Source organism: Corvus brachyrhynchos, unplaced genomic scaffold (assembly GCF_000691975.1).
Source record: "Corvus brachyrhynchos isolate BGI_N302 unplaced genomic scaffold, ASM69197v1 scaffold7, whole genome shotgun sequence".
NCBI classification, from domain to species: Eukaryota; Metazoa; Chordata; class Aves; order Passeriformes; family Corvidae; genus Corvus; species Corvus brachyrhynchos.
Genome location: NW_008239054.1, coordinates 6,603,860 through 6,622,703, shown reverse-complemented (window position 1 = coordinate 6,622,703; position 18,844 = coordinate 6,603,860). Strand labels below are relative to the sequence as shown.

The 18,844-nt window shown below is 40.3% G+C and overlaps 1 protein-coding gene across 1 annotated transcript in view; it reads right to left on the bottom strand.

The window, feature by feature from the left end:
* Positions 1 to 18,844, bottom strand: part of GALNT12 (polypeptide N-acetylgalactosaminyltransferase 12) — a 51,828-nt gene that overhangs the window by 9,727 nt on the left and 23,257 nt on the right. The window contains exons 9-11 of the mRNA XM_008637542.2: positions 14,471 to 14,647; positions 11,773 to 11,904; positions 4,802 to 4,915 (exon numbers count right to left, since the gene is read on the bottom strand). Coding sequence (XP_008635764.1) covers positions 4,802 to 4,915; positions 11,773 to 11,904; positions 14,471 to 14,647 — 423 coding nt within the window. The remainder of the gene's footprint in view (positions 1 to 4,801; positions 4,916 to 11,772; positions 11,905 to 14,470; positions 14,648 to 18,844) is intronic.

Sequence of the window (18,844 nt, the reverse complement as noted above, 5' to 3'; positions counted from 1 at the left end):
TAAGCCACAAAGGGAAATGAGTGTTTTGAGAAAGCAACATCAGGTTTGAAGTCTCCCTGCTGACATAAGACCCTGGAGACCATGACTTTCCCTTGAAAACTATTGCTAGGATCTGTTCCCACAGTGAAGGTTGCACTTCCTTTACTTTTCCTTATGCAAAAAAAAAAAAAAATCTCACCAACAACAAAAGTAAATTGTGTGAATATTGGTCCTATTATTATTATTTTCCCTAATAGGCAGGGGCTATTCCCTGGCCTTTAGGCTTTACTCCCAGGTTCAGTCTGATTGGCACAGGGAAAACCTGCTACTTTGGGTGCCACAGTGAACTACAGGGACATGCATTTTAATCCTATGGCTTGTGAATAAAGAAAAAGCCTCAGTTCTGCTCAGTTGTGTGTGGATGGACACTTTTTACAGCTGCCACTTTCACAAAGCCATATTTAGAGCCTTGCTTGTTAGGGGATTTATTAGACATAATAACTCTTTAGCAATTTGTATAAGTGAAAGCCTGCAAGCTGCTGACTGTACCAGATGCATCAAGAATAAATGGAGCAGCTACTAGATCAGAGCACTTCTCCCTACTGACATCTTTCCTGAATGGTCTCTCAAGGACTTGCACCAAATTCCGAAGAACAGCAAATAAAATGGTTAATTTCTGGATAACTTTAAGGAATGGGGTTATCGTACTAGCAACCAAGCACTCCTGCCTTGTTGCCCAATGAACATAATACAGTTCATTACCCTACACTGCTTCAAACTGAATAAGTACTTCAGGCTTTAGGCTTTTCCAAGCTCTGGTAATACATGGAATAAATCTCTTCCTCCTCAAAAGGTATAGTGTTTTTTAGTTCCCTTTTCTTGCATTCTGTCAGCAGAAAGAGGAAACATTTTCAAACTAATCCATGGCTGAATAACTAGCAGCCTTGCTGCATTTCTTTCCTTCTGAGAATCAGTAGATCCCCTTAAGTGCTATTGGGAAACTTGATGAGGCCTTTTTCTCAGTGTCTCTGGCTTCTGGACAATCTACAGGATATGCCTCAGCTGCATCAGTGTCTCACTGGTACTGGAGCCAGCAGCAGATTTTGGCTACCTCACTGGACCCTGAAACACACCTTCATCCTTCTCTGTGCCTAGCTACTGCTCTTTTGCATGTAGGAGAAAGTTTGCACTTGATGGGTAGAACCAGCAGAGAGGTTAGCAAGTCTGATACTCTTTCTTGCTGAAAACCCAAGGGCTTTGCTAAGTTCTTTGCTTCTCTCTCGCTATTTACGTCAAATGTATCAGCTCCAAATGGGAATTCTGGGAAGAACATTGTCAGTCAGTGTTTTCCCATCCTCTTATCACATCAGGTTGATTTCTTGCCATCATGTATTGGTGCCCTCTGTACTGCTTCCCAGCCATACCAAGAAGGGCAAGGGGCCTTACTGGTGTTGAATTTCAAAGCTTTTCATTCTCATGTGTGGGGCACATACTCCCAGAAAACATAAGCAGCCTGAGATGCAAGCAATCAGTAGCCAGTGTTTTGTGTATTTCCTGCCTCTCTTCCATATACACTCAGCTCTTAACACTACAGTGTTATCCTCACCTTCTTGTGATAATGAACATACTAACTAAAAAAACCCTCCAGTTAGTTTTTTCATGCTCACACAAAAGGAGTCAAGGAAACCCTCTCAATTAGACCACGGATTCAAGGAAGAACAGCAATAAACTACCAGGAACTTTAGTTTTCTGAGAGTGGTTTTATTCACTGAGATGTAAAACAGGAGAAGGTGCTGGACCTTATAATTAACCAAGAGCACAGAGGTCTCTCCTCTCGGCACAGTGCACACAAATATTCAGAGGTCACTAAGTGGAGATTTGTTTCCAGTGAGAAGAGTTTTGCAGTTGTCCCCTACAGGAAACTGGGGTGAAGCTTGGAATGAGGGTTTGCTGCTAAAACTCTATATAGGTAATTAGTGGAGTGATGAGAACAAACTCAAGGAGAAAAGGCAGGAAGAGTTTGGAATTAGGATGGCAGATTCCCTTCCAAGGGGCCAAACAAAAGTTAAGGGCTGCCAGTTGTCAGTAAACATCTCTGAACGTCTGTGGTTGTTGATACTAGAGGAATACCAAAGCTTGCCACAATCATTTCATCAGCAGACAGTGATGGATGTAAATGTGGAAGATTTGACTGTTTTGGTCCTGACAGTGTCACCTGCCTAGGAATTCACACCACAAGGAACAGCCTGCTACCTTTCCAGAATGACTGTCAACAAGGTGGTGGGACAGGAAAGAAATGGAGAGAAATGTCCTGCTGGTAGGTTTCACAGCTGCTTATGAGCCAGAAAAGTGATCTGCAAGTCCAGCAACCCCAACTTCATTTCACATCTCACTTGTGTTTCTACATCTTGTCTTATTTTAGCCTTCCTCTGTCCCCCCCACCCATAACTCTTCCTGCTGTCCACTTATTCTCTTGCAACTACCTATCACCCCTACTCACGCCCCCGTTTGCAACTGGTATCTCAGCTCCGATGTTCAGTGACGCTGCCCCTTTCCACTAAAATGTTCTCCAAAGACTCTGCTTGGTTCACTCCCTGTCTTACTCTTTCCTCTATCATGCTCATCACCTGTTGCCGAACCTCTATCCCAAATTATTAGAGTCCTTTGTCACCTTGGCCCTTTCTCCCTGGCTCCTGCCAGCCGTCCCATGCTTTTGTCCATTTCACTAGTCTTGTTTTACCCATTTCCTGTGTCTGGCCTTCCCTCCTCAGGCTCTACAGTTCTCTTGAGTCATCTCATATTTTCCTTTATTGGTTTATATTGCAGTCAGGTAGTTTCTCCATTTCTCCTTCCTCCTCCTGCTCGCATGCCAGCAGAGGGAGTGGTTTGCACAGCTCCGAGAGTGTCGCTGCTTTCAGCCTGGCGCCTGCTACCACAGGTACACAGATGCATTGCACCATCAGCAGAGATGGAAGAGCATTAATATCCAGTGATGTGATATCTTGCAGTAAATTCAGTTAATCTCTTAGTGCTAGCTAAACAAAGGATAACCGTAAAAATGTCATCCCATGACAATTCATCTCTCAATTATACTTCTCTTTTGCTTTCACCCTTTATCCTATGCCTTTATTTTTTGGCGGGGGATGAAATTTAAGCAAACTCTTTGCTCAGAGAAATACAAAAAATGCAACCCCTCTCCTCTCTGTAATTTGCCATACAAGGAAAAAAAAAATCTATAAATACCTTTGGCATGTTACCAGGTAATCCTATACATGAAATACTTCTTAATCTGCAAAAGCAATCAACTCTTACTTATAAGAAAGTGGCTTGACAGGGTTATCTGATTGTTAACTTCTCTTCTATACAGATCTGTAGAAGTATGCTTAACTTGGGCATGAAACTGAACTGAGGGAGTAAAAGGGATGAGGTGGGGCTTAGCATAATTGGCATACATCTGTCAGTATTGAGATGCTTTGGCTTTTATGGTGCAAGATTCTCCTCCTGCCTTCCCCCACATATTGGCCACCAGGGCAGAAATATTAGGAAACTTAAGACATAAACCAAACAAGAGCTAATAAATAATACTAACTAGTTCTAGTTATAATAGTTTAGGCAATAAACTTGCTATCATCAACAAATCTATTTCCTTTTAAGATCTGAAGTACATTGTTGTTTCTTTTCCCTTTCTCATGCAAAATGTAATTCATATTAGAAGCTTTCTCCTCAATACAGACTTGTTTAACACTCCTCAAGCTTTTATGGTTTTTTAAAAGCAGAATTCAGAATGATAGCAGGTACACAGCTTATCTGGCACATCTCTGGTTTCTTTCCAAACTTTGTTTTCCTTTTTTTTCTTTTTTTCCAAACATTCCTACTTGCATGTTTGGATTAATTTCTTTTAAAAAAGGACCCAAACAGTCAAGCCACTCAAGCTGACATAGGGTTATGTACCAGAGGTCTCACAAAACCTTTGGTACTTGTCACTGATGAGACCATATCTCAAGTACTGTGTTTAGTCTAATCTGGGTTAGAAGCCAAAAATGAAGATAGACAGGCAAGTACACACCCCACACCAAACACCAAACTTCAATTCTGGAGGGTGGTCACTCAAAACTATGCAAAACAGCCATTCTAGCTGGGCACACAGTGCCCCACAACACTTTTACCATGGCATTACACAGAGAAGTTTATGGGCATCAACACTAACCACTGCCACACACAGTTTCAGTCAACATGGACAAAGACACCAGCATTTTCAGCTTCAGAACTTAAAACCAAGAGAGCAAGAATGGAAGTGTTAAAGAGAACCCCTTCTCTCCAGGACTGTGGAGCCCAAGCCCAGGAGGACATTTCTGTAGAGTGTAGTACTGGAGAAGATGTGGTCCAAAACCTCTTGTGCAGTTATACAAGCACCACAAGGAAGAGACATGATGACAGACAGGGGTGGAACTAGGTGAGGCTGGCAATGTTATTAAGAGTTTTAGAGGCATGGACAGACAGAAGCTCAGAGGGGTTTTGGAGATGAGTGAACACTATAGCTGCACTGATGTATTATTAACCCCTGCTAAGGAGCCCTGTGGAAAGGCATAATAAAGGTATGCATGAGTTCCCTGGGCTGGGTAGACACATCTTCAGAATGAAGAAAATCTGACCTGAAGATACATCAAAATAAAAAGCATTTAGAGCAAGAATTAAAACTTGAGCTAAGATCACCTTCTTGTTGGCAACACATGCTCTGAGCATTACTGCAATGACTTTACCACACTTCCTTACATTACAACCATAAGTGTTAGTCAAAGTGAAAATAAAACATTATTCTTACCTGATTTTGTCCCATGCCATGGCATGGGTAGAGTATGACCCTCTGTCCAGTTACTTGGTGTTCATTTGTAGGGTTATAATCAAAACAGAAGTTTTCCATTCCTCTATTCTTCAGCTAATCAAAACAAAAGAATATTTTAAAATATTAGTCTAAAGTAAGGAAGGTATTCTGTAGTCACTCTACACCCCTCCTGCTGGGCTCTGAGATCCATCCCAAAGCTGGTGCACATTAACTGGAATAGATCAAAGGGATGGAATGGTAAAATTTCTCAGACTAATGTGAAATAAAACTGTCTGGACCGTCTTGACTTTGAGCATTGAAGAAGGCAGACACGATGGCTTCCCCTAGGAACGACACTGTGTTCCAATGTATTTGCAAAGGAAATAGGTAGAAACTATGAAAAACTATGTTGAAACCCAACAAGCCAGCAACTCATGCAGAACAAGAGTCTGCCATGCCTTCTTCCCCCAGGATCTATTTGTTCAATTTTCTTATGAAAAGAGGACTACACACTTTTCTCAGTTTGTCAAATGTGAAATGTTAGGAGGATTTGTTCTCTAAAGGACACCAGTACCCTCTTGAGGCAGAACAAGAAAGATTTTAGAATCAGAAATCATGAAAGTAGGCAAAAATGTATCTTTGGAAAGAGACACTAGGTGTGGTATTAAATGCTCTTTACTCATGTTGCTGATCTCTGACAGAAGAGGTGCATAACTTTTAGATTAAATTTTAAAATATTAAGTTAGCTAACTTTAAAAACAGCAGGCTAGTTAACAAGGATTTGCATTTAAGTATTCAGGAGGCAAAAGTAATTGAAAATACACAATGACATAACCACTGATTCCCGGTATTAGCCACATAACCAAATTTGAAATTACACAGAGCAGAATAAGTTCTGTAAACAAGAAGCTGAATGCCCCTGTTACTGAGTGTAATTATATCACAGACAAAAGGAACAAGCAGAGTAAATCTCAGAAGAGTTAGTTCAGCAAGGTGTAATTTCACTGCTCTTCCCTAGTCATGATAATCGAATCCTGAGTTCTTAATGTGGAAAATAACCAGACACATAGGGATTGCAGGAGGCTAAAACCAAACAAAAAAGACAAACTACAGGGCCTAAACCCACCACAGAGCAAACCACACAAGTTGGAAAATTTAATACTTGTGTTCTATCTATGTTTGCTTTGCCAACTTCTACTTTGAGTGCTACCCAACATCCTCTTTCCACTGCTTTGTGCTCACTCCCACATTAGACCACTGCAACCCTCCTTGAACAGTCAAAAGAAAACATTTTGTTTACCTTCCTAATAGGAGGCAAGAATTACACTTAGAAAAACAGGAAAGAGAAGCATCTTACAGAGACTGTTTTTAACACTGCCATGGAACTACATAAACCAAACAATAAGCTTCTCATGTTTCTACATTCTACATCAGGAGACATCAACTTAAAAGTCATAACCACATAAAATGGTAATTTTATCTCTACAGTTGTTGTCAGCAACTGTCTTCAGGAACAGAGGGTCTCCCATTAGTATGTTTAATAATGTATGACTCTGCTTGTCTGTCTACTGGCTACAAGGGCAGCAAAGCCCTTATCCATGATGCCCTTCCAGGCAATCCAATGCCTTCACTACTGCTCTTTGCCATCAGCCCCTGGCACGCGCTCAAGTGTGAGCTCCCATTTGGGGCCTGAATTTTTAAATAATCTATTTGAAAATGCCGTGCACCACCAGAACTACAGTAACTCTCCTATGCATGTTACTCAATGCTCAAACACAAATAACAAAAGCTGTGTAAAAGCTTACTAAACTTAAGCTTCATTTCAGGTGGTTTGAACATGAGGCTGTACTCCAGGGTGTTACCATGTTATGTTCTCTCCTTTTTCTGTTTCATGCATAAATGCTTGTAATATGTGCTGACATTCTCCTACACATACATGATCTATATTTTGACCTGGCTCTTCTATTTTGTCAGACATTGGTAGATATACCCACACTACATCAGGAAGTCCAATTTGTATTTAAGATCTAATTAGTAGGAATAGTATATTCAAAGCTTTTAAATTACCTGATCTGAAATGACACAGAAAGATTTGAAAATCTGGCTGCAGCATCATTTATTAAAAAAACAACAACAAAAACCACAAACCTACTCTCTGTTCAAAGGCAGAAACAAAGTATGAGAGAAATTGCAAAATATTTCTCTCTTGTTAAATGAGAATATACAGTTTAAGTTTCTTTTATGTACAACAGCTCTATCAAAACAGTGATCATACACTCATTTTTGAAGCTATGTTTATTCCCACATCCACTATAAACAAGTCATGCAATAAGAACAAAATTTTCTCTGTGACTTACCTTAGTTCTTTTGCAGAGTGCTGCATTAGAGAAACAGAAGCAAGAAAAAATGTTGATCACCTTGCCGTTGAAACACATCGTTCAGATCTACAACATTCTACCCATGCAGGACTATTGGCTGTGTCTTTCTACAGCATGTGTCTCCTATTGAAACATTGCTGGTGTTACTCACATGCCATGTAGTTACCACTGTTTGGAGGCTGAGACAGGTAACAAACAGCAACTGCTGAGATATTCACCTTAGACCTTATCCTGTACTGCTTGGAGAAATTTAAATCTGTTGTTTCCTAACATCTGGACTCTTGCATATAACTACACAATACAGATGTCATTCTATGAATAATTCTTAGTTTGGGCTTGCATTTTTTTAAGACAGTGTCCATTGTAAACAAACCATCAACAACAGATTTTTGACATTAAACCTTCATTACACTGGTTGATAAATACGGCCAGTGGAGCGCTGCCAACCTTCCTCTATATCCACAAAATAGATCAGAATCCTCTTTATTCTGCCAGTGTGGCAGTGGTGCTGATCTATTAGTGATATGGACAGATGATACTGTGGGACACAGTAAGATATGAATTTGCAGCAAGCCAAACAGCTTCACTAGTACTGATCAAACATAAGCTTTTACCTCAAAGGTAATCCAAGGAGTCACAGGGAATGATTCTACTGAGTGAATGCTATTGTCATATCACCGGTTAACTTCTTAAGGCCAGTGCTGAAAAGGCACTGATAACTAAAATCCTCTGTAAGACCCACACACTGCTGTTGGATTCCCTGGCTCACCCCAGCAAGTCCAGATCTCCCTGGGAGGCTCAAAAACATATAAACATGTGGTTCAAACAATGGTATGTTCACTTGAGATTACTATCAAACACTTGAATTCCTTTTAGAAAGCCTCTCCCAAGCTTTCAGAGGCTGTACAGCCAACCAAGTGGTGCATGTTTTCCTGTGATGGGCATAAGATCTCCAGATCTAGTCAGTCCTAATCTTGGCTACCATTTCAATCTCAAGTGGCAGCTCTACAAATTGGATTATAATGCAGTTTTAGAGGTATATCCTAGAGAAGGGACCCCGATACCTCTGAGAACTTGGAACAACAGACATGCAATAATATCTTTGATTATGCAATTTAAACCACATTGCTCTCTTATTCTACAAGTTTGACCATATATACCATGTGTTCTTTAGATAATTTAAATAATGTTCTCTTTCATGATGCAGCAAAACAAAATTCTTCATAGTTTTAAAGGCACAGTTTAAAATCTTCCTTCTGATTTTTTTTAAGGTTATATCTAGCCTAAATTAAAAGAAAATTATGACTGAGCACTTGGAAATGAAGATGAGATGGTCATGGAGGAAAATGGGGAAGGAAGCTGTCAAAAGAAAAATTCAAGTTTTTGATTTCCTAGCTGATTCAGTCAGTGACAGATGCCTTTACAGATAGATGGCAGAAAGAGCAACTGGATGGAAAGTCACAACAGAAATCTATCAGCTTAGTTGCTTCACATTCAGCTGGAAGAAATATCAGCTAGAAACTGAGAAGAACAAAGAAAAACTTATGGTGTCAGAACGTAGTATAGTCTCACTGCCAAGCGACCAAACGTACAGAAAATTAGAGCAAAATCCCGATTTTTGTGTCACCTCTCTTTTTTAAAAATAATCTTGATGCCAAGTTCAAAGCCAAATTCACTGACTGACCATACTCTTTATCCTCAGATATGCACCTCAATTCCAACAATACCTAATATGTACCTTAGAGGAGAGAAGAGCCCTGACTATTCCCTTGCTTTGCAGCCATGCCTTTCCACGGTCACCAATAACATGAAAAGATCACAGAGCTGCCCAGTTCCTCTGTCTTCATCCAGATGCACAATGCAGCAGTGTCACCAGACTGACTAACACTGAGCACACCAGTTGGTTCAAAGTTCTTCCTACAGATGCCCACACCATCCCTTCCCAGGGTAGCTAGGATTTGTAAGCTGACCTAGTCTGCGCTGTCTAGGTGGGCAATCTGTGCAGAGCTGGGGCTCAAGTCTTGTTACAATTTCACACCTACCAAAGCACAGCTATCCACTCTGCCAGTAAGTACATGCTGAAGGATGGCCAAACCAGATGCTGTGCCAGAAAAGGATACATCAGTGCTCTAAAAGGTATTATCAGCCTTTCCAGAAGTGCTGACATCTTCTTATTTTAACCCACTGAGTGCCTACCAGCTTCACTCCTTCTTGCCCCCGCAAAGAAATTATTCAAGTCAAAAGGTTCATGTCCCACAAAGTTCCAGAGCTGCTTGAAGCCCAAGAAGAAGCAAGAAGATATTTATCTCATTTCTAGGTCTCAGGCAGTTTGCAGGAAAGCAATCATATCTCAGGCAAAAAGGTTCATAATTCAGTACGTTTAAGTAAAGTTTTAGGCAGCTAGCCTTTTAGACAATTAAGGGTAGTATGGATATTTTTATCTATGTATCAAGAAAAAAAATGTAGCACAAGAGTCTGCTTGTCAGTCCACAGCACTGAATGCTGCTCATTAATTCTTGACTCTGTTTGAATAACACATGGGTGATGTATGGGTAATCTTAGAAACATTTTCAACTTCAGTTCAAAAGTAAAAAGATTTTTAAGGGAGGTAAAAATCCCCATACTCTCTTTGAACAATTAAATAACCTCACACTAAGTTGAGCTATTACCAAAGCTGACACTTTTAAACACAGTATTTTTGTGGACCAGAAAAGCACTGCACAGCTAAGGCGGGAGTAAAGAACACCATCAGTGATTCATTGAAGCTAGCAGATGGGACTCAATATCCACAAATCAGCTGAATCAGTAGGTGTCATTTCTGCACTCTCAGTTTCTCAGAGTACAACTGTATTTCAATCACATTTTAAATTCTTCCTCCTCCCAAAAAGTGGTGTATTCTTATTATGCTCACGACTAGATGACAGCATTTATGAATTGTTTTTAGAGAAATATATAGAGCACACCTAAATTACACTCTAGATACCTCAAGCAGCTCTGAACAAGAGTTATTATTTCTAGGTACTGTCAACCCTTTACCTGAGAATGACAATTAAATCATAAAAGAAACTGCACAAATCCCTTCTCTTCCCCAGGAGGCTGAAGCACTATCACTGGCACCAGTCTAACCCTTTCCTTTGGAGGGGGAAGGATGGGGGTGGAGGGAAGAATAAAATTCCTGAAATGCTCCTGGAAGGTAAGTCTTACAATATCTTACTGCTTCAACAGTCTCAGACCTTGTCAGTGGAAATCCAGCAGAAAAGGGCAAAAACAGAAGCAATGTTGTACCAGGGTTTGTTCAAGATACTGGATAATGGTGGGTAATACCTTCCACGCCAGTGATCACACAGATACCACCTCTCCTGCAAGCTCCAAGACAAATGGAGGAGGGTGGCAATTCTCCCAGAGGCTCCTAAGGGCTTTTCTGACAGCTGGTGCACTCCCTGTGGGAACTCCCACAGCTCCCCAGGGGAAATACAGCTCCCCAAGGGAAACCACAGCATTTCCCCACTAGGATCTTTTTCATTCAATAAGTTACAAAGCTGTTAGGGCAGACTGTGGGGAGACTTGGTTCCTGAATGTTTTGTATGTCCTGAATGCTTTGTATGTCCAACCCGATCCACATTAGACTTTTTTTTCCATTCCTGAAGGAGATTCAGCAGAGGCTGAGTAACTGAAGGGCAGATGGCAGCAAGACAAGGGCTGGATGTGATGCAGCAGTGTGGGAATGCAGTTTAGCTGGATCTGCAGAGTGATCAAGTTACCAGCAAAAGTACTTTTAAGTCAGTGTGGCATTGGTAATCAGGAAGGTATTGGATATATCTTTGCCTGGTGGAAAGGTGCAGTTTTGTGTTCCTAACATGCAGCAGGTATCTGGTGATTTTTCAGAGGAAACAGGTATTTGCTGCAACATCTCTGCCTTCATCCCCTCCAAATGAGATTGCAGTAATGGAGCTATGGATGTACATGGAGCTATAGTTTATATTTATTTGTAAGCTGCAAGAAGCATACAGAGCTGTCAACTCTTAAAAAGAGAAGAGGATTCTGATATTGAGCCCATTGCATGTGAATCCTTGCTGGTCTAAAGTGACCTCCAGATTAAAAATTAATAATATGTTGGTTTTGATATACAGAATCCCCTATGATCTGGAAGCACTTAGCACCAGCTCTTCTTCCCATCACCAGAGCATCATAGTTTTCATCAGACAAAATGTACAAACACATGTGTTAAAGAACACTCTTTTCCTTTTCAATTCAACAACTAAAATAAAACACTTTACTGTTCTCTTTTTTTGTTATGCAACGTTTCAAGAAATAAAAACCTCATTCTTTGCTGCCTTTAACAGTCCCAAGATGTCACTTAAAAAGAGTAATTCCTGGCAACCTTACCTGTTCTCCTACTCTGTCACAGAACTCCTTCATAAACAGCATTCCCTTAAATAAAGATTCTGATAGAGACCACATTTTAAAGTCTACCAATTTTAACTGAATTCTACCAAATTCTGACACTAATTTTGGCACAAAAACACCTTCACACTGACTTAGTAGGAGAGCTCAGAGAACCGCAAGTAGGCCCCCTTCTCAGCAGTCTCGTACCATTCCAAAGAAACCTGGTCTGTCCTCGGGTACGTGAAGTTCTGGATATACGTTCTCCAAGAACCATTTGAAGTCCTTACATTTCAGTTTCTCTCGTAGAAGTCTCCTTTCTGTCACATCTCCATATGGCTCCTGAAAAAAATAAAAAAAAAATAAAAAAAAAAGAAGAAAAAAAACTTAAAAAAAGATTAAAAAAACCCGATCCAGAACAGATGCTCTTTTAAATTATCTGTATACATTATTAGGAACCGTATGCTACAGTGATGAGTAGGATTTCTAGCCAGGAAAAATCACCATGTTTGGGTGCCGGATTTGATTTCATTATCCTTACATTTGTTAAATGTTGACAAAAAAGAATTGGAACTGTGCAAGTAAAACTTTAAAATATTCTAGAAGACAGTTTGTCTGAGCAAACTCCCTGAATCTGCAAGTGAGGAAGCCCTTGAATACAGATTGCTGGAGACTGAGAAGGCATATTGGAAAATAAAACTTCCTTTAGATAGATAATTGAAAATCTCAAAAGCAGAGAATGAATCTTGAGGATTTTAAATTATACCACCATCCATTTGCAAATTACCTGTACAGTTTTACACTTAAGTGATGAAATTCGTAAAATCTGCTAATGCATCCTTTGAATTTCATCCTTTTGAGGGGTGGGGAGTATGAAATCTTAAACCTCCAGAGAAAAGCTTTCACTGCCGACTTTTCCCCGTCTATGGATTGGAGCAGAGTTCACATCTTTTTATGTCTGTCTTCAAAAGCCTCTCTTTGTATTGACTAGGGACTTCAGATAGTCAGGTATGAGATAGCGTTTGCAGCCCCCAGATTTTTACAGGTCACTTGACGCACTCTTACATCAGACCACAAATGTATTTGCATTTCTCAAAGTTGTGGAAATACCACTGAAAACACAAAGCAGTTGTAAAGCAGAGGCAGAGATGCCTGTTTGAATAAACAAACAGCATGATGTATTAGCTCAGAGGTCTGAACGTTAATCTTGAAGTGAAACTTCACGGAACCAATTTTTGCAGCATCAATCATTTTCCTGTTATGCTACAGAACTGAATATTTGGGTTTGATGAAGTAAAAAGGTCTGAACTCAACTGCTGCAACAAGTGGTGCACAGAGTATTATGGAAACTAAAGTTTAGCAGCAGCTGTTTTGATACGGGGAAAAAAAACCCGCATGAGTTTCAGCTTGAATCCACTGTGTTACAGTAAGACAATACACGAAACTTCCCATACTGTCACAGAAATATCCTTTAAAGTTCTGTCATTACACACATGTAATGTAAGATTCCCAGCACTTTACAAGAAAAATTGTCAGTGTTTATTGCTCTTTTTTGTGTATGACAAGCTGAAATCAGCCTGGCGTTGCCTATGGGTGAATCCCATATTTCTCTCCAAGTCAGACTCTGATAATAAAACCTAAATGGCTTTTACGATGTTAACGTAAACCAATTATTACAAATGTGTGGACTATAATAATCTAATTACCCAATTTAATCCAAAGAAACACAAGATGAAGCTAACCAAATTCGTCTTCTCCAGCATCCTCCAGCATATCTTTTAAAAGCCTCATGTTTTCAAGAGCAGTTTTCCCCTGGTGTGTCTATTGGGGTTGGCCATTCAGATGAGCTGGGGACTCCCTGTGCCCCACACTGGTCCCTCAGCTCTGATCCAGTGCAGAAAGAGACAGGTGCCCAGCAGCCCACCCCAGACACAGAACCAGAAAGGCAGTGTTTCGCAAACTTTCCATGCAGAGAGATCATTCTGGAGAGATCAGGCCCTTCCAGAAACAAGCAACAGCAGACAATGATTTTTTTGGGGCCTGAATTTTGGACCTTGTGCCAGAAGTTCATTTAATTCCTTTCTAGACACTGTAAGGACATTGCAGTGTTACTGTCTTCCAGCCTTCAGGCCCCTCATGATAAATACATCCAAGTTATGAATTTGCACACTGCTTTACTGTTCTGACATACTCAGTTTTCACAGTAATAATTATCCTTAAAAATTCTGCAACAAATGATCTTGTATTTTCATTTCAAGGCAAATATAAACACTAACTTAAAAGAACCTCCAAAACCAACAGAACTGATACTTGAAACATTTTATTAGGAACATTTTCATCTGAGCTCCCACGACTGATTTTAATTAATCTTTTTAATATTGATTTTGGTTTTGCTTTTTTTTCTTTTTTCTTAACTAAACATGGTGGAGCAGTAAATCAAACAGAAAAATCTATTTTATTTTATATCAGTCCAAAGTTTTACAATTATCACAAGACAGGTAATTTTGCTAAATATTGTTACCATGCTGTACTACTGTCCACTGAAACGTGTTGATTTGCATTCATTAATTGTGTGTCTATAATTCTTTTTGAGAGAATCCTGTATCAGGCATTTCCCAGAAGTGCACAATTCTCCTTGCTTTGATCACCTCACTTCACGTTATTCTTTCATTTATTAATTCATTCATTTAATATTGACACAGATTGGGCCACCTTGTACTCTTACAGAATTTCTAATTTTTTCCAAGCAATTAAAAATCATACACTTATTCTATGCCTGGGAAGAAGTTTCAGAAGAAATAAGAAATAAACATGAAAAGCACTTCCTGTTAAATATTAGCTTAATCAATAGTTAGTAGGTTGAAAACAAACGCTACCGAAATTGCAGGAACAATGAAGCTGAACTCACCAGGCGAGCGTGTGGGTTGCGGTGGTAATAAAGCTGTTTGTATTCATCCATCCACACTTCAGCTGCACGCACACTGTTTGCCAAAGCTTTGGACCGTGAGTACGGAGCTTGTTTGGGGAAAACGTGACCTACATGGGAGCAAGGATGGATCTCAAGACTTCCTCCACACTGCCATATCTGAGCAAAGAATGACATTTTGTGTATCATTAATTTGAGTCTTTGCAAGCTCAAGGATATAGTAACAATAAGCCTGTGTGAGAATAACACCATCTCAAGAATACACCATACTACAAGTAACACAAACAATAATTTTGTGTCTCATTTGATGACTAAACTGGAAAAAATTACATCCTTGTTGCTCTTAGTAATTAGCTCTGAGTTCACAAGGAGATAACCACATCTCTGGTTTTATCTGGAGAGCAATTTCCTTTCTTAATTTTATTTTCTCATGATACGATGTGGTCTACAATATAAGTTATGCAGACATTGTTAAAAAAGAGAAAAAAAGAAAAAAGAAGAAAAATAAAAAATAAAGAGAAATAGGAGAGAAGAGACGAGAGAGAAGAGACGAGAGAGAAGAGAGGAGCATGTTTCTTTTTCAAATTAACCGTGTAAATAGCTATCTCGGAAAGAAACCGATAGCTGATAACTAATTCTTACCAGAAATCTATACATCTATATATCATCTATATATTCTACTGGAAAGCTGACTTGACAAAACAGGTACGCTTGTTATATCACTGAAGAACAGTCAGTCGTGCTCCCATTTGTACATTTACCAATCTAGAAGGGAGACATAGGTGCCTGGTGATGACACTAATCATTTCCCTTGGAAAGGTAGGAATGGTACCCCAGAACCAACACATGAAAAGAAAAAGCAAAATACTTCTACTAACTTATGGCGGTCCAACTGACAACAATGAAACAACCTCCCCTATCTAAACCAATATTCCTGCTTCATGCCAAGGAAGTACTTGCACCTGAACGTGGAATTGGCAGAACCCTGCCAACCACCACTCTGCCCTTGTGCTCTGAAGGTCTGGTTTGAGGAGAGATAGATATCCTCCGGCCTCTCTGGCTCCCCTGGTCGGGAAATGTACAGCCCATAAGATAAAATCCAGAAACAACCACCAAGTGGATCCATTAGCCTCAGCACTCTGTGCACATTCTTGTAATTACACCCTTCTCCTCTGAAAACCAAGGACTTTTGGCAGTTCATCTACACAGCCACTTTCCCGTCACCCGTTCTGACCTCAAGTCTGATTACCTGAAAGGAAAGCACAGCTGGGTATTTCCTATTTAATATTGTTTGTGACCACAACATGGCAGACAGCCTGTTTCTGGAGGGTGCCTGAAACAAGGTTTCTGAAATTTAGTCAGATGGGAGAAAGATGGGACATGTTGCTTTACTTGAACTAATTTGAGGCTGTCTCCAATGGCTCTGATAGACTTTCCATAAAAGATTTAGACTTCTGCTCATGTATTCAACCATGCATAAATGGCAGCTCATCATTCCTTTGTAAATGGAAGACAAAGGAAATTAGCTGGGATAGGTTTAAGGGGTAGAGGTTTGCTCCCTGACAACCTTCTTGTATAAGACATACATTTTTAATTATATGTTATTCAAATGAACACAGCAGGAGTGAAAGCTATGAGGCAGCAAATAAAAGCTCTGTTGCTAACAGTGTCAAAAGATCAGTGACGGGACTTTTCCCACCTCTCTCTCCAGAACTTTTAGGGATCTAAAAAGATGAAGGCTTTCAGCTCACACAGGATAGGACTTGGTTTTAGACTGCTAACTTTAAGGGTTTTTTTTAAAGTTACTCAGAATTTCTCTCAAATTTCTAAATTTGGAAATCAATGAGTGTCATCTCCACTGATTAGGTTTTGGATAGCAACATCAAAGGAATGAAACAAACTGACCATACCTCTGTTAAATTGATGACAAAAAGAGAATTCCATAACAGCTGAATTTTTAATAATTAAAGCTCTCTAAAAAATAACTGTAGGCTGCTAAGCAATGCTCACTAAATTCTATGTATTCCATAAAAAAAGTACAAAAATTATCTTCTCCTATCACAAAAGAAAATTAAATATATTTTAGCTAAAAAAAAAATCTCATAAGGTTTATTTGCTTTCATTTTAATGGAAAACATTATGACCTCTATATAAAATCGGGTACAAATGAACAGCCATAAAATAAAGCAAGGAATTTAACAGAGAAACTAACATTGATTACTAAGTGTTAAATAAGTGGCTCTGCAGAAGGTTCCCCATAAAGCTAGTTCAACCTTCTGTAACAGAAAAGCATATTAGGTTTCATGTATATTTTGCAAGCTCACATACATGCAGATCTGTTTCTTGACTAGGTCTGGCTAATTCACAGCTCTCATTACAAAAGCACACATTTTTCCTTCACTTCAACAAGAAAACAGGGTGACATTCCTTTTTTTACTTTCACTTTCATCTTGATGCATGCTATTGGCATCTTTTCTTTTGTTTTCAGAGACAGATGGCAGCATTATGAAAACCTACAGAAAATGTTCAGATCTCGCCTTGGGATCACCATCCCTGCCAGGTCTCTAGACAATTGACCTAGTGCTGGGTCATTGAATGCTAAAGAATAAAAGCTCTACCAGCTCATGCTAACATTTTAAGACTATCTGGAAGAAATAAAAAACATAAAAAGGATGCTACATCCTAAAAAAGGGCAAAATGTGGAAAACTTTATGTTTCTGCTGCTCTCTCTGCTACAATTTTTCTTGATGACTTGTGGCTGAGCCCCCACTGTGGTGCTTATGCACAATCTGCTGGAAGCTGGCTGGGTGGAGAGGCACCCCAGACACGTGGACCCATCCTGGGTGTTCTCAACACAAGGCAGAGCTCCAGATCCAGACAAAAAGAAGCAATACAAAAATACTGCAAAAGAGAAGACCCCGAGTGTTCTGAGGCATATCATCCAGGCTTATGGGCAATAACATTTCTGGAAAGAAAGGCCTTTTTGCACATGGTGGGCTGAAGGACAGACCACAGGCATATTAAGCCTTGGTCCAGAAACAAACTTACATTGCAGTGCCACTTGCAGGACCAAGAGCAGAGAGGGGAGGGAAGCTGCAACCAGGTTCCCTTTGCTCTGAGTACAAGAGGGAGAAGATGAAAGAGCATGTTTTGAATCCCTCAGAAAGAGGAGTTTCAATGCCCATTATGCCTATGAAGTGAAATTTTATCCAGCCAAATAGCATTAAGCAATCCCAAATCAAGGTACATTGACTCGATTCTGCATTCAGCACGTAGCCTCCATCTCTCTTAGTCATCATGCTTTTAGCGAAAGTTTTGTCCTTGTTGCACCTCTCAAAACCACAGAGAATTTCTTCAGTTCAGAATAATCGAAGTGCAAGAAAGAAGAGGCTTGAGGACAAGTCTTTTCATGTCATTGGGAGAGAGTGGTGTTTCCAGAGATGAGAACAACAATAAATTAATTTACAGTGGTTTTGAGTAGCTCTGCTCCTAATTTTCAGGTCTGACAGGTCTAGAAAACAAAAGGACAACAACATTAACAATGATTTATCCCTTTTGACCTCTTGGAACACTGTGGGCAGCCAAAAGAACACAGTTAAACAACATCGTAGCACTCTGCTCTCTTCCGCAAAAATCCTCACCACGCAGAGCACAAGTACAAGGGCTCCAAATCAAACAGAGCAAAGCATGTTGTGTACAAATGCCCAGATGCTACTGGCAATCTGCACTAGGAAAATTGCCATGGCCAGGCATATTTGTTGGCCATTGCACAGTCTGTCCTGTTAAATCATTTGTCTCCCAGGAGCACTTGATCCACCTGCACCCACGTGCTGGCTTAGCCCCCGCAGGGCGTGGCAGCACGCTTGTGCACTGCCTCCTGGGGACTCTGCTGCTCCCTTTGTGCCTCTCCTGTGTGCTGGGCTGCCTCTGATGCTTCCTCTGTCCCATGAGGAGACCACAGTCCTGCAAGCTGAAGGAGTAAAGGCACTGCTCATACATGCTGCTGCACCTCACCCAGGAGTCCTGGCTCAGGGGAACCAGTGACATAAAAAACGAGACTGGCTGCCAGAGCTTCATCGAGGTCAATGGCAATGAAAGGCTGAGTCTAAAGCATCAGCTGGTACTGGGGCACTCTGCATCAAAGGGAAGGTGTCAGGCTGTCTGCAAGCCTTGGTCTCCCCAAAAGCAAGCACGAAGAGCAGAAAGCCAAGAACTGCATGCCAAGTGTGCCATATTAGAGGTTTTCTACAAGGAGTTGCAGCTCTGGATACACGGGAACCAAAGACTTCTGTTTCAGAGGGTCACTGGGCCGATGGAGGTGTGTCAGCTGCTTTGCGCTTCAGGTGGAGGCCTGCT